Source organism: Garra rufa, chromosome 14 (assembly GCF_049309525.1).
Source record: "Garra rufa chromosome 14, GarRuf1.0, whole genome shotgun sequence".
NCBI classification, from domain to species: Eukaryota; Metazoa; Chordata; class Actinopteri; order Cypriniformes; family Cyprinidae; genus Garra; species Garra rufa.
Window position 1 is genome coordinate 27,186,018 of NC_133374.1, and position 24,794 is coordinate 27,210,811.

A 24,794-nucleotide genomic window follows, 5' to 3' on the forward strand; every position below is an offset into this window, starting at 1 on the left:
CTTCCGGACATGCGTATGTGAGGTAAAGCAGCGCTGCTTTATCATATTAGATACATTTGGGTGTGTTGAAGGTTATTTTATAATGCTGCTCTGTGCGTTCGTCACTTGTTTTATAAAACGTGTAACATATAAAGCGTCTGTTACAAATAAAACGGGGTGTATGATGTTTATTGGCAGGCAATGTAATGACAAGGGAAAAGACGCTAGTTATTGCTCTGGATTTAAACATTTTTATGTAAGTATACAAGCCAACAAAATACATAACTGTTCTAGTGTTGTTGTTTTTTTGGATAATTTAATAAAAATGATACATATTATTGCTTTAAAGTGACATTTAACCCAAAAACAAAAATAGAGGGTTTGCACTTATGTCACAATTTGGTCAGTTACCCGGATGTAAACAACACGGTTAATGTACTGTTACTGAATACGTTTTTCTGCTAATTTACGCTGTCTAAACCATGGGAAAAACGTGTGCTCCTAAATCATATAGAGAAGGCCTTAATAAGCAGGAAAGGGCATAATATTTGGACAAACTAAAGTTAATAGGTGGTAAAAATACGTACAAGCAATATTAATTAAGTATTAATAATAGCCTAATATTTCACCTACGTGACCGGAAATTATAAAAACAAACACAAATGTTGTCAAGATTCTTGCTCTGGAAATCCTGGTTCAGTTTGGCCAACCACAAACACCTTTTGTTCCTCAGTTTTTTGCACTCTTCTTCTTGATTTGTTATAACTTTTGGCAGTCTATAGTACTCCAAATGTGTTTTCCATCCGACCGATTAGTACAGCTCAAAACATGACAATAATTGACCATTTTCAGCAGCAATAATCAGCAAAATACTTAAGTTTCATTCAGTTTTTTCAATGATGACATGTTGTTAAAACACTCTATTTCCATGTCATTTACTCACCTTTATTTCTTTCTAAACCTGTACAACTTTCTTCTGTGGAACATAAAAGAAAATATTTTGGTGTATTGTACATTTTAGCCCTCCCATACTTTTGTTGTATTTTAAAGAGCGGCTTCAACAGGCTTAATATGTGTTCTATTGTGTTCTTCAAACGGAAAGCATCACATTTAAAGTAAATAGTTACAGAATTTTTATTTTTGAACGAGCTATCTCTTTAAAAACAGCATCTAGTTATGATGAGAAGTGCCTACAAAAATAAAAGCATCAAGGCGTATCAATATTTCAGTTTTATTGACATTTTATATCAATGTTGATGGGAGTTCCAATAACATTATCCTCTCCTCATCCATTTATAAAATACACTACAGTTCTTACTGGAATACAAAAGTAGTAAAGTTTGGTGTCCAGACATAAAGCGTGATAATGTTCAGATAACAAATGCGACCATTTAATCCCTGACACAGATGAAAATGCACATATATTTAAATATATATATATTATTACCACATGTCGTTTAAATTATGTCAGTTAAATATGTCAAATACTTGTTTTTCCACTATACACAATCCCACATGCTACCATTCTCTGCACCCAAGCAAAAAAAAAAAAGCCATTTTTGTTGAGTCAACTAATTTTCAGTTTGGTCTTTGGTGATTTTTGGAGACACTGAAGTGTCTTTTGTTGTCTTGGGTACAGAGGAGCTGTGATGAATGTTTTTAATTTAAAGAACCTAACGGATAGGCAGTGTACAGTCTCGTCTTATGTCCTTATTCCCCAAAGAGAGTTCACTAACAAGCAAGAGCAGTCAGTACAAATGAACACCGTGAGACTGGGAACAGCACAAACTGTCGGAACATGGAATACAGACACAAAGGTGTCCGGATACAACACCTCGTAAACTAATCACAAAGGTTTACATTTACTTAATAATGCGCATGTTTCATCCAAAACCAGTAAGATGGTAGTTTTATGTGTTAGGCATAGAAACTTCACGTTTCTTAGATTTTCATTTTTGGGTGAATTACTTCTTTAAAGGAATAGTCCACTTAAAATGAAAGTTTGCTGAGCATTTACTCAACCTCAGGCCATCCAAGATGTATTTGAGTCTGTTTCTTCATCTAAACAGATTTGGAGAAATTAAGCATTAAATCACTTGAGCACCAGTGGATTTTCTGCAGTGAATGGGTGCCGTCAGAATGAGAGTTCAAACAGCTGATAAAAACTTTAAATCGTCGCTTTTGACCAAAATAAAAAAATTTAATTATTGTGATATTTTTATCAGGTGTTTGGACTCATTCTGACGGCACCCATTCACTGCAGAGGATCGATTGGTGAGCAAGTGATCTAATGCTACATTTCTCCAAATCTGTTCCGATAAAGAAACAAACTCATCTACATGGTCCGTCAGAGCTCCATTCAGAGATTTCTCCATGCCAGTCCTCCTCGCTGGCGCAGATGGTGCAAACCTCAGCTGATTTCTGAAAGGTCAGCCTGGTAGTTTCTCACTGACAAGTAGTGGAGAAAGCCCCATCAGCTCGGCGAACTCGTGACCCTGATCATGCCAAGCACAACGTGCCCTCTGAGCCCTGCCTTATGTCACATACGCGTATGAATAGAGCCACTTGTAGTATAAACCATCGGGCTGAGATGAGCGTGACATGCGGTATGCTGTTGTTTTTACACATGTACGTATGTCTGTACACCTTGTGTATGCATTCATGTATCTCAGTGTGTTCCCATGTGCTGGGCCCGGGGCGGACACATACACACACACACACTCATGCGCGCGCTCTCCTCCAGACACACAAAGCCCCTCGGGACGGCCCGCTTTCATGATTCCGGTCCGACAAGGGGCGTGTGTGTCAGCAGGAAATGGAGGGTAGAAGAGGGTTTAAGAGGGTAATGGCAAACCAAAGTCAGTCATTCACCCACACATTCACCATCCACCCGTCGCTCTCTCCACAGGACGCGCGCTCAGTCCCAGCCGTTGTCCTTGATCATGTGGGCGAGCTCGATAATGAACTTGCCTTCCTTGTACTTCTGACTGCTCTCAAAGGCATGTTCCTGGGGGAAGGAGGAAAGCGAGAAACGATATTGACCGATAGTGATAGACTGTCAATGATTTTAATTTCATATAGTTTTAATCTTTTACAACGCTTTCAAAAAAAGTTACAATTTAAAAGGATAGTTCACCCCAAAATGAAAATTACCCCGTGATTACTCACCCTCAAGTCATATTAGATGTATATGGCTTTCATCTTTCAGACGAATACAATCAGAGTTATATTAAAAAATGTCCTGGCTCTTCCAAGTTTTATAATGGCAGTGAATGACTGTTGAGATTTTGAAGTCCAATAAAGTGCATCCATCCATCATGAAAAGTACTCCATACGGCTCCAGGGGTTTAATAAAGTTTGATGCATTTGTGTAAGAAAATTATCCATATTTAAATCTTTATAAACTGCAATCTCTGGTTTCCGCTATCCGTAGTGTACGCTCACGAGTGCCATTTCAGCGGTTTACCTGGGGTGTCCCAGGCGAATGTGGTGACCCCAATAGTGTGATATTTTGGCACTGAAATGGAAATTGTACCAAGGTAACCTTGCCAAAAACATGCATTTTACTACTGGGGACCCCCCTTGAAATGAGACTGGGCTAGTTTTTGGCTAGATTTGAGTGCCAGTTCGGTGGGTTTTGTTGCAAAAACCTGGCAACCCTGATTCAGAAGAACTTTATTAGCCCCACAGAGCCATGTGGAGAACTTTTTATGATGGATGGATGCACTTTATTGGAAAGAAGAAAGTCATACACACCTAGAATGGCTTGAAGGTGAGTAAATCAAGGGGTAATTTTCATTTTTGGGTGAACTATTCCTATAATAACTCATGAACTTTAAAAATGTCATGTGGCGTAACCATCAAGTAAAAGTAATAATATACAGTTGAGGTCAGAAGTGTATACTCCTTGCAGAATCTGCGAAATGTTCATTATTTTACCAAAATAAGGGGAATCATATAAAATGCATGTTATTTTTTTATTAAGTACTGACCTGAATAAGAAATTTCACATAAAAGATGTTTACATATAGTCCACAAGAGAAAATAATAGTTGAATTTATAAAAATGACCCTGTTCAAAAGTTTACATACTCTTGATTCTTAATATTGTGTTGTTACCTGAATGATCCACAGCTGTGTGTGTGTTTTTTTTTTGTTTGTTTAGTGATAGTTGTTCATGAGTCCCTTGTTTGTCCTGAACAGTTAAACTGTCCGCTGTTCTTCAGAAAAATCCTTCAGGTCCCAAAAATTCTTTAGTTTTTCAGTATCTTTTCACACTGAGCACAACTGAGGGACTCATATACAACTATTACAGAAGGTTCAAATGCTCACTGACCCTCTAGAAGGAAAAACAATGCATTAAGAGCCGGGGGTGAAAACTTTTGAACCATATTTGAGATCATATTTATAAATTCAACTATTATTTTCTCTTGTGGACTATATGTACACGTATAATTAACATTTAGCAGATTCTGCGAGGTGTATGTAAACTTTTGACCTCAACTGTATCTAGTATAAACAGGCTAAATCAAAGTTTTAATTCAGAAACAAAAAAGATGCTCATTATAGAAGTGGTGTATTCAAGTCACTGTATTTATCAATTCCATTGTAATGTATTTTTGAATAAATTAATAGGTAGGACAAAGTAAAGTTTCACTAATGCATTTAATATCCTGTTTGTCTTTTCTTTTTATAGCTGATGGATGCAGGCAGCAGGGAGCACTCATCATATTTCTGCAGAAGGGCACTGGGTCAAGCTTCTCTGCTACTCTGAAACGTCTGCATTCATATTGACAGAAATATCTGACGTGCCTATAAATATCCAGGCCACTATGGGAACGTATACTTGTTTGTGTGCTTACTGCTGTTTGCATCGGTCAAGTCTCCATGTCAAGGGCGACCGGAAATCCACTTGTGCCGGAAAAAACAATCGGCATGCGGCACAGCTGCTGATTAAAAACGGACACCATGCGAGGAATGTGTCCTGCTTAGACAAGTCTTTATGAGCAAGCTTAAACTCGCAAAGCTGTGCATATTAACAACATGCTATTATCTCAAAGTGTCCGTGACTTGTTCGATCAATGCAAGCACATTTAGCTTCTTTAGGTGAATGAGCCTGCAAGTACATTATTTGTTATGAGAAAATCTGAATTATCCCCAGCTGTGTTTAGTGATAGTTGTTCATGAGTCCCTTGTTTGTCCTGAACAGTTAAACTGCCTGCTGTTCTTCAGAAAAACCCTTCAGGTCCCACAAATTCTTTAGTTTTTCAACATCTTTTCACACTGAGGACAACTGAGGAACTCGCATGCAACTACTACAGAAGGTTTAACATTCACTAATGATTCAGAAGACAAAAACATGATGCATTAAGAGCTGGGGGATTCATCTTATTGTGTTAAATTATTAACATTTTGCAAATTCTGACTTTAGCTGTATATACCCATCTTCCACTACCTCTGATCAAGGCTGTTTTTGCTACTGTACCTTTAAGACTACTATATGTAAATGGCCTGTTATGATGTGATGTCTCTTTTATGTAAATGTACTTTAACTTTTCGTGTGTTGTGTTTTCTTACATATTTCCACCCCAGTGTGGTTTTGCAGTTTTCACAATAGATGTCTGCAACTGCGTGAAGGCCCGTGAGCAAAACCCTCTCCTCTGCAGGGCCACATCCCACGTTCACCCTGACAAGACCAGTGAGACACAGTCATGCACAGGAAGCTACAGTAAGGTTCATAAAAGCACAGTAGACATGAACAGAGTTTATACACTACCATTCAAAAGTTTGGGGTCAGTACGATTTTTTTTCAAAGAAAATAATACTTTCATGCACCAAGAATGCATTAAAGAGAGTTCACCCAAAAATGAAAATTACCCCAAGATTTACTTAAAGTTCACTTCCAGAACAAAAAGTCACCAAGATATTCATGTCTTTCTTTCTTCAGTCGCAAAAAATTAGATTTTTGAGGCAAACATTTCAGGATTTTTCTTCATGTAGGGACTTCTATGGTGCCGGCAAGTTTGAACTTCCAAAATGCAGTTTAAATGCAGCGTCAAAGGGCTCTAAACAATCCCAGCCTAGGAAGAGGGTTCTATTTAAAAAAATTACAATTTATATACTTTTTAACCTCAAATTCTCGCCTTGTCTAGCTCTGCGTGAACTCTGTGTATTCCGGTTCAATACATTTAGGGTATGTCAAAAAACTCCCATCTTATTTTCTCCTCCAACTTCAAAATCATCTTCATCGCTGCAGAATTGCCGACCCAGTGTTCACAAAGTGAATGCACAAGGAGGGTCAAACACCCTTTACAAAAAAAGATAAAACAGCATTGTAGGACGATTTTGAAGTTAGAGGAGAAAATGAGATGGGAGTTTTTCGACATACCCTAACTGTCATGAACCGGAATCAGGCCCGGCATCCAGGGGGGGCTTAGCCACCCCTATGATGTCCTGAAGCCCCCCCTGCAATGATCTGAAGGACCGACCTCTTCACCCCCGGAATACGATTTTAAATGCGAAAAACTAAACCGAATGTGATTTCAACCAAGGGGTACCTCTCCAATCTGATTTGTGCCCCCTCAGATTTCACCCGCTCCAACCCCCAACACTCGTCGATTTTGGGAATACATAGAGTTCACGCAATGTAAATTGTACATTGTTTTAGATATTAACAGATCGTTTCGCTAGATTAGACCCTTCTTCATTGGCTGGGATTGTTTAGAGCCCTTTGAAGCTGCATTTAAACTGCATTTTGGAAGTGCAAACTCACAGGCACCATAGAAGTCCACTATATGGAGAACATTCCTAAAAAAAATTCCTCAAAAAACATAATTTCTTTATGACTGAAGAAAGAAAGACATGAACATCTTGGATGACAAAGAGATAGGTAAATTATCTGTATATTTTTGTTCTGGAAGTGAACTTCTCCTTTAAGCCAAACTAGAACTTTCTGCTTTCAGACAAATGCAATTGGAGTTATATTAAAAAATATCCTGGCTCTTCCAAGCTTTGTAATGGCAATGAATGGCTGTTACAGTGGATCCATCTACCATAAAAAGTGCTCCACACGACTCCACAGGGTTAATCTCTTTTTTCCCTATATAATAAATGACTAGCATGCAGACAACACGCAATAACACTTTCATGTTATCTTGCATTCAGATGCCTATTTTTTTGGGAACTTAATGTGAGTCAGTAATGGAAGGTGATTATACCAAATCATTTTGATGACAAACTTTTGATTAGGCATTTAAAAATCATTAAAATAACTTTTGAGATGAGGTGCGATGGATCATTGCACTGGTTAGTCCAGTTATCCAATCACATGTCTTTCTTGATATGCATCAAGAAATTTATTTGGTAAATGTGTTTCCGTCATAGTTTACATCCCGTAATTCACATGAAAAAAGGGGGGTGGATACATAGCTATTGTCAAAAAAGATTTCAATTTTAAATAAATGCATTTTTTTTTTTTTACATTTCTATTCATCAAAGGATCCTGAAAAATTCAATGTATCAGTTTCCACAAAACATGTAAGCAGCACAACAGTTTTCAACATAATAATTCTTAAAGCAGCATAATTAGAATGATTTCTGAAGGATCATGTGACACTGAAGACTGAAGTAATGATGCTGGAAATTCAGCTTTGCCATCACAGAAACAATTTACATTTTAAAATTTAAATAGAACACACCTATTTTAAATTGTAATAATATTTCACAATATATTACTGTTTTCACTGTTTTTTGAGCAAATAAATGAAGATATGATATGAAAAAATCCTACCAACCCCAAACATCTGAAAGGTGGTATATGCAAACATCACTTTTATATCAAACTCCTTCAAATACCATAAATGCTTGTGTAAAACACACAAAAAAAACTTACACAGAGTTGAACAGATACGCTCTGCCCTGACTTCCTTGAAAGGACTAAAAGGAAAAAAAAAAGAGAGACACATTCCTTAGAGAACTGCATATAATATCACATTCAGATGTTAATCTGGAACTACAGTATTTGCTTTTTTATCCAAGCAGAACTGATGTGACAGCATGTGTTGATCTTCTAATCTGTGAGCTTCGTATGCTTAACAAACATGTTTGTTCGTGTCTTGTTCCTGCACCTGTTGTTAGGTCGTTAATTCTCGGCTCATTAATCACCTTGGAGATGAGCTCGTCGTGGTTGGCGAGGTGTGCTCTGCAGTGGATGCAGCTGTAGGTGCGGTGGCAGCTGGGCAGGTACGCCTGGAAAGTTTTGGAGCGCGTCATGGTGACCATGGGCCGGGTCGGCGGGCGGTGCAAGAAGGGGCTGCCGGCCCAGGTCGGCTCACAAGGGAAGCACCGCAACACACAGGTGAGGGCCGTGGTGGGGCGGGGTGGGAGGTATACACCTACACACACACACACACACACACACACACACACACACACACAAGGATGTCCTTGGGTGAGTATCACAGCTGTTGCATTGCGCTGTTTGTTTGTGCGACCTTTGAGTCTACCAGTGCTGTGAGTTTGGGATGGGACTATTTGTTGAGCAAGGTTATATTAGTATTGCTTAACCTTAATACTTTGGTAAGAGAAGGAATCGAGAACCAGTTTTTATTCAGAAACTATAACGCTACTGAATCTACAGTGTGAATCATACAATTCCTGAAAGAGTTAAGCTTATAAGAAGGACGTTTTTAGTTAAAATGTAAACATACAGTGCAGCCACTGTAATCCAAGTGATTACTGAACAAATTACTCTGGATCTTTTAAGTAAATCAAACACATACAGCTTACAACCACCTTTTTGCTCTTAAGACTTAAATCTGTGTAGACAACATGTAGTTAAATACACACATTAAAGGGATAGTTTACTCAAAAATCAAAATTAGCCCATGATTTACTCACCCTCAAGCCATCCTAGGTGTATATGACTTTTCTCTTTCAGATGAATACAATCAGAGTTATATTTAAAAATATCCTGGCTCTTCCAAGCTTAATAATGGCAGTGAATGGCTGTTGAGATTTTGAAATCCAATAAACTGCATCCATCCTTAATTAAAAAGTGCTCCACATAGCTCCAGGGGGGTTAATAAAGGCCTTTTAAGGAGATAGTGGTGTTCCAGTGGATGACGTAGGTGACTAATGTGGAGTGACAAACACAGAAACGCAGTGGAGAGAGCAAAACAAAACACCAGTCACAAATGAGAAGTACAAAACAAGGATTTGTAAAGAAAAACATTGAAGGATTTCCAATATAAGCCAAGAGGAGACTGGTTTTCCTTTGCTGTGAGCCAAACCTGGTTCTCGCAAGACTAGCATATTCTCACCTGAGCTTCAGCTACGCCTACGTCCTACAACATCTGCCGGAACGACACTCTCTCGTGAATGTGCAGTTAGCAGAAGCTAGAGATTACAGTTAATAAAGTTGTAAATATGGATATTTTTCTTACACAAATGTGCAGATTCTTCAGAAGGCGTTTACTAACCTCCTGGAGCCATATGGACTACTTTTTATGATGGATGGATGCACTTTATTGGACTTCAAAATCTCAACAGCCATTCACTTCCATTATAAATCGTCTGAAAGAAGAAAGTCATATACACTGATGGCTTGAGGGTGAGTAAATCTTGGGGTAATTTTCATTTTTGGTTGAACTATCCCTTTATTAGTTCTGTCAGTTGTATTTTATAAAATAAATGAATCAATAAAATAAGTTACCACATTTTTTGTTTCTTTAGTTTTGGTTTGGTTTGGCTATTTAAAATATAAAAGAAAATATATTGGCTACATATTGGCTTTGTTTAGTTAATTACTGATTTTAATTTATGTTGCCTCAAAAAAAAAAAAACTGTATGTGTAAACTTTAAATGTTTTAAATGTAATGAAAAGATCTCATCATTTGGCAACAGAATTGTATTTTATTCCCAACTCTTTTCTTCTTAAAAAATACTAAAAGAACTGAGCTTATTACGAGCAATTAGATCTGGAAATGGAAATGTTCAATTTCTTAAAACGTAAAACTTTTGTACACTTTGGTGTATAACTTGTCCCGAACAATTTATTCTATATCAAGAATGCCTCACATTCAGTGTTGTTTTTGTTAACTAAAACTATTAAAATCTTTTCTGTTAAATGCTGAATTAAAGTAAAAAGTAAATATTAGATGAGAAACATAAAAGAAAATTAGATATGTTATAATGGCAACTAACTGAAATAAAGTTGAAGTACTAAAATTATTAAAACTGAAACATAAAAGCTTAATAGAAATATTAAAGACAAAAGCACATAACAAAATACTAAAACTTATGCTAAAAAATATACAAATAAAAGCAAATTTTTCAAAACATTAATAAATACCATAGTATTAATAATACTGCTTAATAATGTGGCTTTTTTTTATTAGATATAGATATGTATATAGATATAAATTACTATTTATTATAGATTTCTAGATCTTTGGTGTACATCACGGTGGCCAGTTCTACATGATCAATCCCTCTTTCATTTAGTAATGCAGAAATTGCACACTTCACCTTTAAAAAGATAGTTTTCCCAAAATGAAAATTCTATCCTCCTCATGTTACAATTGGTGCACATGCTGGACGGAACGAGACGAGATAAACAATCAACACTTATTTAATATAATCTTTGAATAAACACTTAGGAACAATCAGGAGAAGCCACACACGTATTACATTCAACATAAACGTCAAAGACCGACCTCTAACTGAACACAAAGACAGACTCTTAAAGACAAACTAATCAAGATACACAGGTGACATAGATGACTGATAATAAAACACAGGTGTTACAGATGACGGTGACGAGGGCCAAACCAAATGACAACAGAATGGCAGGGGAAGACAATGGGTGAAACCAAAGACAAAACAGACATAACTCTGACATTACGCCCCCCTCCGGAAAGGTGCGTCCTCGCGCCGTGGAAAAAAAAACGAAAAAACGAGAGGGGCGGAAAAACCAGGAAACCAGAGTCAATGAGGGAGGGGGTTCCGGCGGAGGACGCAACCCCCGGAGGAGGACCAGAACAAAAGTCCAGGTGGTACTAAAGACAGTCCAAGGGGGCGACGACGGTGGGAGGAGCCAGGGGGAAACACAGGAGGGACCTGAAGCAGGAGAACAGGACCCAGATCGCAGCCAGGATGACAGCCCATGGTGGAGCCGACGGAGGGAGGAGCCATGGTGGAGGGAGTCCAGGGGTCCGACCGACTGACTCCAGCTGACTCCAGGGGTCCGACCGACAGAGGCAGAGCAGCAGGCAGAGGAACCCGAGGCGGAGATGTAGAGCCGACGGACCAGGGCGACACCGTGGAACCAGAGGGCCAAGGTGGAACAGGAGGCTCTGGCGGCCGAGGCGGAGGCGGAGATCCGGAGGTCCGTGGCGGAGCCGGAGCGACAGAGGACGAAGGCGACGCTGACGGGAAGGAGGAGCCTGACAGAGCCGGAGGGACAGAGGGACGAGGCCAAGCCAGAGGAGTGGAGTCCCGAGGCGGCGGATGGTCGATGACTGACCAAGGCGGAGCCGGAAGGACGATGGAGCCCGGTGGAGCTGGTGGGCAGACGGGCGACGATGGAGCTGAGGGCGTAGAGAGCCGTGGTGGAACCGCAGGGTCGGAGGGCCAAGGTGGAGATCTGGGCTCAGAGGCTGGAGGCGGAGCTGAGGGAACCTCCAGCCATGCCACCGATGTGAGTTGGCATGCCTGCGGCGAGCCCACTGCATAGATGGTGGGCTGAGGGTGAGCAAGGGGACTGGCAGATGAACTCCGGGACTCTGGACAGCTGGACGGAACCAGCGGGGACTCAGGACGGCTGGGCGGAACCAACGGGGACCAGGCAGATTCAGATAGAACAGGGCGGGTGGGAGGGAAGTTCATGCCAGCCAGTGGCTCAGAGACAAAGTCTATTAAGTCAAATGATTTATAATCCATAGCTTCGGAAAAGAAGTCAAAAAGGTCCCCAGAGTTGTCCAGCTCACCCCCAGCGGTGTTGCAGCGGGCAGGGCTCTCCATTTCCCTCACTTGCTCCACGTCGCAATCCACCGTCGCAGATGTAGAATCCGGCTCACGCACCTGATCAGCCGGAGAGGACTCTGGCTCTGTCGCTCGCGGCTCTAATCCCTCATCCGCGGTGCGCTCGGGTTCCCGCTCTGCATGTCGGGGCGATGATTGGCTGCTCTCTGGATCATGAGCGGGGCTGACGTCCTCCGTGACAACGCCGACAGTCCAGGAAGATCCACTGGACGCCAGCACCCACTCGATAAATCCGGCAAGGCTCTCTCGAGGACCCTCCCCGGACAGCTGCGTCTTGATGTTATCATTTAATCCGTTGCGGAAGAACGTGCACAAGCAGCTGTCCGGATAGTGCGTAGCTGGAGCGAGGACCATGAAGTCTCTGGTGTGGTCCTCGAGAGAGCGTTTCCCCTGCTTCAGGAGGATGATGAAGACGTTGGGGTCATCCATAAGGGAAAAAAAATAAAACACTGATACAAAAAATGGAAAAGAAACGCAGGGAGAGGTGCCGGGTAAACTGTTGTAGGTCGGTCTTTCTGTTACAATTGGTGCACGTGCTGGACGGAACGAGACGAGACGAGATAAACAATCAACACTTATTTAATATAATCTTTGAATAAACACTTAGGAACAATCAGGAGAAGCCACACACGTATTACATTCAACATAAACGTCAAAGACCGACCTCTAACTGAACACAAAGACAGACTCTTAAAGACAAACTAATCAAGATACACAGGTGACATAGATGACTGATAATAAAACACAGGTGTTACAGATGACGGTGACGAGGGCTAAACCAAATGACAACAGAATGGCAGGGGAAGACAATGGGTGAAACCAAAGACAAAACAGACATAACTCTGACACCTCATGTAGTTCCAAATTTTTTTTGATGAAATACAAGAGCTCTCTGACCCTATGTAGACAGCAAAGCAACTGACACGTTCAAGGCCCAGAAAGGTAGCAAGGACATAGTTAAAATAGTCCATGTGACATCAGTGGTTCAATCATAATGTTATGAAGCTACAAGAATACTTTTTGTGCACAAAGAAAACAAAAATAACAGCTTTATTTAACGATTTCTTTGAAAGTACCACAAATGCGTGTGCATTCTTCTGCTTGTAAACAAGGCGCAGCGTACTCTGGTACTCTCGATTGGTTGAACCACTGATGTCAAATGGACTATTTTAACGATGTCCTTAATACCTTTCTAGGCCTTGAACGTGTCAGTTGTGTTGCTGTTTATGCAGGGTCAGAAAGCGATCGGATTTCATAAAAAATATTTGAACTTGTCTTCCAAACTGAAGGTCTTCCGGGTTTGGAAGAGTAAGTACTGGTAATTAATGACAGAATTTTCATTTTTGGTTGAACTATCCCGAGTATGTTTGCATGCACCAGTCTGACGCTTTATTGTCATGTTACTCCTTCAGTCAGAAGGTTTTGTTGAGGCAGGGGTGAGCCCTGTCTTAAGAGTCTAGAGCAAAAAGCGGCTCTTATGTTCTGTCCATTGTTTCCCCGCCAAAGCGTGGGGTTGGAGAATAAAGAGTCTACTGACAGATCGAAGCACTTTCCCACACAAACACACAACCGGCGGCTGGGGCAAACGCACACTCTTACTGCAACACGTCCACAAATAAACCCTCCAGCATTCTGGTGACCCGCTCTTGCCCTAGTTCCACACCCTGACCCGTGCGGGTATTTTAGGACTCCGCGAGTTTGCTCAGGACATGATGCTGAAATACCCCGTGGTGTTTTCTTACAGTTTACTGTCAACCAAACGATGCATTTTGTGACACTGCTATGATAACTGCATAATAGATGAGATAATGGATTTATCTTTCTCTCACAAGCTTTGGGAGAGACTAAGTGGCTATTATTATTTGTTCTAGGTTAATACTGGTTCCCACTCAATATTAAATTTAAACTGAAATGTAAGCTGTTTTGTATGAAAACATCAATAAATTATAGTGAAATCAGGTTATCAGTATTTCAGAAAGATGTAAACTATCCTCTGAGACTCCATGCTGATGATCAAATCCAACTTTTAGTGCTTTGGAATGATTTTTCCAACCTGTTTGTGTCTTTGCTTGGGATTTTGTCTTTGTATTCCTCCTTATTCACACAGATGGAAACTGAATCTAGGTTTTAAATGGCCATAACAGGCAGATCGATTAAAGCGAAGGGAGAGAGTCTCGCTTCGGTTTCATCATGCAGACAAAAACACATCTGATGAGCTCTGATCCATGAACGCTGATGATCCTTCAGGCACAACCAGTTCAAATACTGACCATTAAACCAACACATAAACGCAAAGCTGAACACTAACACATCTTATGCTTCATACTAATTTCATCAAGTGTTTTTAGTGTAAGTTCACCCCAAAATGAAAATTCTGTCATGGTTTATGTCATTCCAAACCTGTATGACTTTATTTCTTCTTTGGAACATAAAAGAAGATATTCTGAAGTTAAATCACTTCCACAGAATAAAGAAAGTCACACAGGTTTAGAACGAACAACATGAAAGCAAGTAAATTACAACATAATTTCATTTATGCGTGAACTATCATTTAAACAAAAGATTCAGACATCAGATATGCAAAGCTCAGCATACAGTAGTACAAACACTACTAAAGAACATAAATACCTTGCAGCATTTAAGGAATAACTCACCTATAAATAAAAAGAAATTTTTCATGATTTATTAAAGGGATAGCTCACCCAAAAATGAAAATTTGATGTTTATCTGCTTACCCCCAGGGCATCCAAGATGTAGGTGACTTTGTTTCCTCAGCAGAGCACAAACAAAGATTTTTAACGAAAACCGGTGCAGTCTGTCAGCCAAATAATGTGAGTGGATGGGCACCAAACCTTTAAAAGTGAACAAAAACATTCACAGACAAATCCAAATTACACCCTGCGGCTCGTGACGATACATTGATGTCTTAAGACACGAAACGATCGTTTTTTGCGAGAAACTGAACAGTACTTATATCAATTTTTACCTTTGATACACAGCCACGTCCATCTGTCCTGAGCACGAGCTTATCATCCGGCTCATTACACATGAACGCGCTCTGACGTCGTATACGCAAACGCCGGAAGCGATCTGTCGCATGTATACAACACTCATTGTTTACACAGTGCACAGAGATTGTGGGTATAGCGGCTATTCAAAATGGTAATTACTTAAGCTTATCCTGATTGTTCAAACCGATTCAAAGCTAAAAGATTACGTTTGCTTACGCAAACTCATCCGGGACTTTTCCCCGATTTCCCCTTCTGGCGGTTGCGTTTACTACACCAGAGCGCTACACATGTAACGAACCGGATGACAAGCTCGTGCTCAGGACAGATGGACGTGGCTGTGTATCAAAGGTAAAAAATGAAATAAACACTATTCAGTTTCTCGCAAAAACTGATTGTTTCGTGTCTTAGGACATCAGTGTATCGTCAGGAGCCACAGGGTGTAATTTGGATTTATCTGTGAATGTTTTTGTTTACTTTTAAAGGTTTGGTGCCCATCCACTTCCCTTATTTGGCTGACAGACTGCACCGGTTTCGTAAAAAATCTTTGTTTGTGTTCTTCTGAAGAAACAAAGCTGAGATCATTTCAGTAATCGTCTTGTTAGCTCAGGTGAGAATGTTGACGAGCACAAGGCTGGAGATCATTATGTCAGGCTGATTGGGTTAAGGCCCTTTCACACGGGCTGCGGCAGTCACGAGTGTCTAGTTCATTTTCAATGGGAGACATGCGGCAAGCGGCAAACCGCGGGCGGTTTCGCTGGCGGTGCGGAGGCGGAGCGCAATCGGTGCTCGTGCACCCAAAATCCTGCCGCTTCCACGGGCACGGCGCTTCGCGGCAGGTGCCGCCAAAGATAAAAATATTTTATCTTTTTGTGAGCGGCAGCGGCAGCCGTGTCGGCTTTAACCAATCAGTGAACAGATTATTAACAACCAATCATAGAATATTTAACTGAACATATAACGGATAAAATAGACTCTATAGAGGAAAAGATTGTTTTAAGTGTGATGGATTTCCCAGAACTCTATGAATCATCTAAAATCTCATACTTGGGGTGAGTGCACGAGTTGGTTTGCCAGGTAAAAATACAAATATGTACAAAGTGTCCAAACAATACATTATTATGCGTGGTGTTATGATAAACTATATCTTTCAAAAGTTTGAATAATAATAATGACAGTAATTAATGACAGGATGACACAAACACAATTTACCGTTACGTTTTATTTAGTCTTTTAAGCAATTGTAACTATGGCAATGTTCGCCCTTTAGAATGGCAGACTTGACATGTTAAAAGGAGGGTGATGCTTGAAATCATTGTTCTTCCATTGTTAACCATGGTGACCTGCAAAGAAACGTGTGCAGCCATCATTGTGTTGCATAAAAATGGCTTCACAGGCAAGGATATTGTGGCTACTAAGATTGCACCTAAATCAACAATTTATAGGATCATCAAGAACTTCAAGGAAAGAGGTTCAATTCTTGTTAAGAAGGCTTCAGGGCGTCCAAGAAAGTCCAGCAAGCGCCAGGATCGTCTCCTAAAGAGGATTCAGCTGCGGGATCGGAGTGCCACCAGTGCAGAGCTTACTCAGGAATGGCAGCAGGCAGGTGTGAGCGCATCTGCACACACAGTGAGGCCAAGACTTTTGGAAGATGGCCTGGTGTCAAGAAGGGCAGCAAAGAAGCCACTTCTCTCCAAAAAAACATCAGGGACAGATTGATCTTCTGCAAAAAGTATGGCGAATGGACTGCTGAGGACTGGGGCAAAGTCATATTCTCCGATGAAGCCTCTTTCCGATTGTTTGGGACATCTGGAAAAAGGCTTGTCCGGAGAAGAAAAGTTGAGCGCTACCATCAGTCCTGTGTCATGCCAACAGTAAAGCATCCTGAGACCATTCATGTGTGGGGTTGCTTCTCATCCAAGGGAGTGGGCTCACACACAATTTTGCCCAAAAACACAGCCATGAATAAAGAATGGTACCAAAACACCCTCCAACAGCAACTTCTTCCAACAATCCAACAACAGTTTGGTGAAGAACAATGCATTTTCCAGCACGATGGAGCACCGTGTCATAAGGCAAAAGTGATAACTAAGTGGCTAAGGGACCAAAACGTTGAAATTTTGGGTCCATGGCATGGAAACTCCCCAGATCTTAAAACTTGTGGTCAATCCTCAAGAGGCGGGTGGACAAACAAAAACCCACTAATTCTGACAAACTCCAAGAAGTGATTATGAAAGAATGGGTTGCTATCAGTCAGGATTTGGCCCAGAAGTTGATTGAGAGCATGCCCAGTCGAATTGCAGAGGTCCTGAAAAAGAAGGGCCAACACTGCAAATACTGACTCTTTGCATAAATGTCATGTAATTGGCGATAAAAGCTTTTGAAACGTATGAAGTGCTTGTAATTATATTTCATTACATCACAGAAACAACTGAAACAAAGATCTAAAAGCAGTTTAGCAGCAAACTTTGTGAAAACTAATATTTGTGTCATTCTCAAAACTTTTGGCCACGACTGTAGTAGAAAAACCATGAAAGATTTACGTTATTTAAAAGAAATCCACATCGTTTTACACATATTTTAGACTATGGGGGGCACCATTATTTAGATGACGTGAAATGGTTGCACTTTGTAAGCTACTGGTGCTGCCTTTTGCTATTTTTACTGCAACACAACTCTGAAAATAAAATACTGATACGATTACCACAGCTACTGAAAGAGCTTACAGGTGGCAATGGATTTGAGCGTACGCTTAAACCAAATGCTGTACCATTGATTTTTCCCCACAAGGAATCTAAATGCCCCAAATATTCAGTGAATCCTTGCTGTGAAACACTTTCTGTGGCTTTGGCATCATGACAAGCGTCAGCATGTTTAAATCCTGCCAGGATGGCATCTAGCGTTTCATGTCTCTATTGGCTCAGGGTATTGGCCGATACCTGGGTGTGTATCTGTATATACAGCTGTAGATACCACTAGTATGAATTGATTAATTATTTCATGGTGTGAGTTGAACAACACGATGGTCGCGCAAGTGTCATGAACGCTTCAGTAAACTTCCGCGATTCCGTCCCTACATATGAGACATGTCGCCGTTTTACTGGCTGGTTGATCCAGTCTAAAATACTGCCAAACAGTGGACATACTACTAGCGCATTTGTATTTCTTCTTCACTGCTCCAAACAGTGGTTGCTTGTGGCAGCACAGCACAACTTCCTGTGTTTGCATTTTGAGCAGCAAAGAAGAATTGACTTCCAATTTGCAGCGTTAAGAAAAACTAGTGGGCATAACTAGGTCTTGTTTAAGAAAATGGTATCGGACGGGTACGTGGGTTCAAGTACTCGCCGATACAGATGCTAACATATTTTGTGGTATCGGTGGCATTCCCGATACTAGTATCGGAATCAGAACATTACCATATTTGAAATCATTGAAATAACGGTTCCCCCCATAGTCTAAAATGTATAATAATGTTTCATGGGTTTTTTGCCACATATTTCAGTGTGAGACATTTTGATATATTAAGCCATACAAAGTCCAAAGTCACAAGTTGTCTAGCAGGTACTACGTTTGGTTTAAAACTAACTTAACAACCATTAAAAAAATCCCTAATAGTATGAATATGTATAGTACAAATGAAATTCAGACATCATGGGATAGTAAAGTGTCAATCAAACGCATACTCCAGAATCTTGGCAGAAGTCATCAGAGTACTCTCGCCTACTGTTTTTGAATACTTTGAATGAATTTTGACAAACTTATTTAACTCTTTTCGCATACTATATAGGGATAGTTCACCAGAAATTAAAATTCTGTCATTAATTACTCACCATTATGAAACCCATAAGACTTCCCGTTGTGGTTCTCTCATGAACGCGTGTCGAAGACAGATACTATTTGTGCACAAATAGTATTCTCGTAGCTTCATAACATTATGGATGAACCACTGATGGACTATTTTAACGATGTCCTTACTACCTTTCTGGTAGGGCTGTGCAATTAATCGAAATTCGGTTTCGATTTCTGCTTCAAACGATCATGAAAATGCAGAAATCGAGATGAAACGATTATTCCGCCCCCTTACCAGTGATTTTGCTCCTCCATGAAAGGCCAATTTCACATGCAAATCAGCAAAATCATGTAACGTGACTTTCATAAAATGGGACGTGCTTGATTTATTAATGTTTCTTTGATGTTCTGTTTTTAATAGCACGTAAGAAAACTTGCGCTATTCTGTGCAAGCGCTCAGAGATGGACAGAACACGGACATGTAAAGTTATCTTTTAGCTCAAGAAGCGCCTAAACGGTCAAATACTCGCAAAAATATTTCCAAAATAGGTGATTATTCATGTAAACCCTTGTCAGTTACGTCTTAAATGACCATAAACGGTTGAGAATGAAAATTGGATCCGTGTGCCACTTAAAGCTGCAACAAATAATATTCCTTCTGCCGTCTGCTTAATATTAATAAAACTTAAAAATACAAAGAGAAAAATCACTCAGTGCTCTTGAATGAAGGACTTTTGTAGTTTTAATAAGAAACAAAGCATGTTTAACTATTACAGTGAAGATGCTGTTTTATTTTACATTTAAATAATTACATTTAATTGCTGTAGTATTGTTAGACTACTTTAGACTTAATTTAAATTTAAATTACTTACTTTAAATTAATCACTAATATAAAGTTTTGGACTCAGTCATAATCGTGTTAAATAATCGTGATTACAATATTGACCAAAATAATCGTGATTATGATTTTTGCCAAAATCGACCAGCCCTACTTTCTGGGCCTTTAACGTGCCAGTTGCGTTGCTGTCTATGAAGGGTCAGAAAGCTCTCGGATTTCAGCAAAAAATATCTTAATTTGTATTCCGAAGATGAACGAAGGTCTTACTGTTTGGAACTGTCCTCTTAAATGCAGCAAGTGTCTTAACATAATGGCTATGTTTATGCATCAGCTTCAAAAATGACAAAAAGTATCATCAATTATATTCCAAGTCTTCTAAAGCAATACTCTTTGTTATATGGAAAGAGCTTAATGAGGATGTTTACTGGAAAAAATACTAGAATACAGTCCTGGAAAGATCTTTTTTTGGTGAACAGTAACTTTAATTAAAAAACTTAATGTCTCCTGCTAAGTGCTCTGATGCATTTGTTGTGACAGAGGGGCTGCAACACTCATCACTTCAAGGTCTGTGCAACACAAGGACCTTCCTTATGTAACCAAAGCAGTGCTGATGGGGATAACAGCAGCAACAGAAAAGAGGGGAAATGTGTGTCCTTGTGCTGCGTCCCATCCTTCACTGGCTGTCCAGCCTCTAGCATCTTATTTAACAGCAGTCTTTTTGGTGGTGCATTAACCGTTATTACTTTGCGTCAGGATTTCTAATCTGCATCTCTGACATGATTTTTGCAACCATACTTTTATCATTTTGGAAAATGGTGTAATACGATGTTACATCATAGCAGAACGATTATACAGCTCCTGTAATTTCCTGAGTAGGTCGTGAAAATTAAAATGTTCTGCTTTTTGTGATTATCCACTTCCGATGGATATTAGCATTTATAAATGCAGTTTATTATGCACCGAGTGTCACAGTATAATACCATAGCTTAAGACCCGCAGGAAATACTATTGAAAAACTAATCTCTACAGACCGGATTGAATTTGACAGCGTTTCAGAAATTACTTGTCAGTGTTTAAACTCTCCGAGTGGAGAGCTTGTTAAAAAAATATACCAGTAATCAATTCTTATTTTTGTTTATGTAATAACCCTATGCTCTATGTGCTGTGCTGTACTAAACCTCATGTACTGACAGCTGACAGTATGTAGGCCTGCACTGCACTACTGGCACTGTTTCTTCATGGCAGCCCAAGCATGCTTTTAAATTTGACCCCTGACAACAGCCATAAACAGCATTTAAAATGCATTTTTGAGCCTAATACAACATGCCAGAGCAAATTCACACTAAAAATGGCAGTAAAATGTGAGACGTGTTGAAATGATATCATCACATCCCAACGACACACATAAACAGGTTGATATAAGTCAACTTACTGCTCAATCCTGCAGTATAAATGTCATCAAGTATTAATTCAAACCCATCAATGTTGTCTAGTTAGGGAGCTTACTAGGTTTTGAAACACAGTCAATATAATACAAGTCCTTTATAAGTAAAAAAAACATGAAAAGTGCAAAACCTGTTATGAGTCAGTTATACTAATATTGTGCTAAATGTTCTTTTATGTTATAAATGTTATTAAAATGTTCTAAAAATGTGTGAAATTGTATAGACATTTTATTAATGCAAAATATTCTATGTAAATATGATTAATTATTGAATGTTACTAAATGTTGATAATTAATTCTGACATATTCTGTAAAGTATAAAATATTATGCTTTTTATTTAAAAAAATGTTTTACCCTATTATATATATAAGTATATTTATATATATAATTTGTTATATTCATTGTCTAAATACATGTAAATATTGAATATTCTATGAAATATTCTAATTATTGTATGTTACTAAATGTTGATTAATTCATAATGACATATTCTGTGCAATATTCTATTAAGTATTATGCATTTTATGCTCAATATTCTATTTTTTTATTTCTATTTCTATATATATATATATATATATATATATATATATATATATTTAATCTATTATTTATATATATCAGTTTACAGCAATGAACTTTATTTATTTTATTTATTTATTATTATAAATATTTTTTGTTCTAATATATACATATCTATATATATCTGTATCTATATCTGTATATCTAAATATACAGTATATGTAAATATTGAATACTCTATGAAATATTCAAATTATTGAATGTTACAAATTGTTGATAACTAATTCATGATATATTCTTTAACAATTCTATCAAATATATTCTTTTAAAACATTTTTATATATTAAAAAACATTTTTAGTCTATTATCTGTTTATCTCCTGAAGAACTTTTTTTTCTTAATTTTTTAATATATAAACATTCTAATTATTGCTTAATACTAAATGATTGATAATTCATAATGACATATTCTATAAAATATTCTTTGAAATATTATGCTTTTTATGCTAAATATTCTATTTAAAAACATATTTTTACTCTGTTTATACATATATGTATAATTACAACTAGGTTTGTGATGAAATACTGCAATGTTTACCTCCTGGTGAACTTTTTTTTTAAAATATTTTCAGGTTCTTATTTTTAATATTTTTATCATATCTGTGATAAATGCTGCTATGTTTACCTCCTAGAGAACTCAGACATGACGCAGGCTGTATAAAGTGCACTGCACACTAATGCTGCTCTAAATGCATAACTATTTAAATTTATGACTGATAGCACCTACATGTCATGCAGACACAACGATTAAGAGATGACAGTTAGAGATGATACATGTGCCACTGCTGTTGGTGCAGTGATGCTGATGCTGCTGGTGGATGTGATAGTGGAGGTGTTAGATAAACAAGCATCAGCAGTACCACTGCGGACCTGCAGACATCACACCATCCCGCATCTCCAGCACAACAATAATGCAACACTGTCATCACGACCTGATGCTCTTTCTCAGCTCACTGTCAATATCAGTAGACATTATTTACATACGGCAAACTTTCATATATAACTACTCGTTAAAATGACCCGCCTTTACCTTTGAAAAGAAGAAATCGAAGTTGTGAGATAGTGGCACGTCCTCCTCTTCTTTGAAAGTAAATCAGGATTCACAGTCAACTTTGCGTGTGCATTCCTATCACAACAAATCCCCTCTCCCGCTTCTCTCGCGGTCAGTGTGGACGTGGTGCATGTAAACCAAGTTTTGTCTGAGCACGATCACACTGTACATCACCTACAACGCGAATGACAACTACTTCCACCAATCACTGAGGCGCAGAGGCATAGCAACACTACGCTGATTGGCCAGAACGCGGAAAAATCAACCAATCATAAATTAGGCTGGTATCTACCTGCGGAGCTGACTGAGTTTAGGCAGAATTTATCGTTGAAACCTATTTTGTTCGTCGAGTTTATCTATACTTAGAGGCTGAAGGTTCATTTTTCTGATGAAATTGTTTTTTAAGATCCTACCAAATACAACTATGTAAGTATATATATATATATATTTATTTAGAACTTTATTTAAAGCTTAAAAACATCTACTTCTTTAACACTAACGTTAAGCTCATTCGGAAATCGCAGAAGGCATATAATCGATGACGACCCTTTATTAACCATGGTTTATAATGGTTTTACTACAATTAAAAACAAACCAAAAACACAGTAACTAATGTTATAGTTAAACCATGGTATAACCACAAATTAACCTTGGTTTTGCTACACTAGCCATAGTTTAACCATGGTATTTGTAGTAAAACTGAATGAAATGAAATTGAGCTTTCCATTGATGTGTGGTTTGTTAAGAAAGGACGAAATTTGGCTGAGATACAACTTTTAAAATGTGGAATCTGTGGGTGCAAAAGGCATTAAAAAAATATTGAGAAAGTCGACTTTGAAGTTGTCAAAATGAAGTTCTTAGCAATGCATATAACCAAAAATTAAGTTTTTATATATTTACGGTAGGAAATGTACAAAATATGTTCATGGAACATGATCTTTACTTTATATCTCATGATTTTTGGCATAAAAGAAAAATCTTTTATTTTGTCCCATACAATGTAGGCCTATTTTGGGCTATTGCTACAAATATACCCTGGTTTCGTGGTCCAATGTCACGAATGGTAATCAATACGCCAAAAAAACAAGTTACTGCACTTTTACTACCGTATTTTCGTGAGGAGTCGTTTTCATGTTCCATATTATGTTATGTCGTAGTATATGTGTGAAGTGATGCCATAGGTTCACAACAGTGCTTATATTTTACGTTTGATTAGTTAGCAAGTTTTAGTTATCATAGAGCGCCTCCTTCTGGCCAAAATGCTTTTTTTTCAATTACGGTCACTTGCATATACAAGGGGTTGATTTTTGAAGAAACACATAGAGATGGTAGATTGCTTACAAATTGTAAATCGTTACCGATACCTAAAGACAAAACATTTTAGTCAGTAATGTAATCCATTACATTACACATTTTAGGTATATATATATATATATATATATATATATATATATATATATATATATATATATGATATAATCAGACTACTTTTTGATCACATTGATTTAAATAGGATTGTCTTGTACCATAATGATATAAAAATACAAAGAGTAAGAAAAAAATTCCTAGAATCGGTTTCCTAAATTGGGCTTTATAAAGGAACTGCAGTAGGTTTATAAGTTTAATGAAAAGCTAACAATTTATAAATGAATTTATAAATACATTTGAATAAATCATAAAAAATGTAAAAAATAAAATAAAATAAAACATAAATAATAATAATAATAATAATAATAATTTAAAAATAAAATAAATTACAATTAAAACACTTACTAAAAAGATAAATATTTGTGAGCCTGGACCACAAAACCAGTCTTAAGTCGTAAAGGTATATTTGTAGCAATAGACAATGGGTCAAAATGATCGATTTTTCTTTTATGCCAAAAATCATTAGGATATTATGTAAAGCTCATGTTCCATGAAGATATGTTGTAAATGTCCTACTGTAAATGTATGTATCAAAACTTAATTTCTGATTAGTAATACAGTATATATTGCTAAGAACTTAATTTGCACAATTTTAAAGGCAACTTTCTCAATATTTATATATTTTTTGCACCCTCAG

General features: G+C 38.2%; 1 protein-coding gene across 1 annotated transcript; it reads right to left on the reverse strand.

The window, feature by feature from the left end:
- Positions 1-1,191: 1,191 nt before the first annotated feature.
- On the reverse strand, positions 1,192-22,853 carry ypel2b (yippee-like 2b). Its single transcript, XM_073817935.1, has 5 exons — positions 22,709-22,853; positions 8,142-8,371; positions 7,870-7,913; positions 5,556-5,664; positions 1,192-2,986 (listed from the first exon to the last, which is right to left on the reverse strand). The coding sequence occupies exons 2-5, from the start codon at positions 8,256-8,258 to the stop codon at positions 2,897-2,899; spliced, it is 360 nt and encodes a 119-aa protein (XP_073674036.1). The 5' UTR covers positions 8,259-8,371; positions 22,709-22,853; the 3' UTR covers positions 1,192-2,896.
- Positions 22,854-24,794: the final 1,941 nt, after the last annotated feature.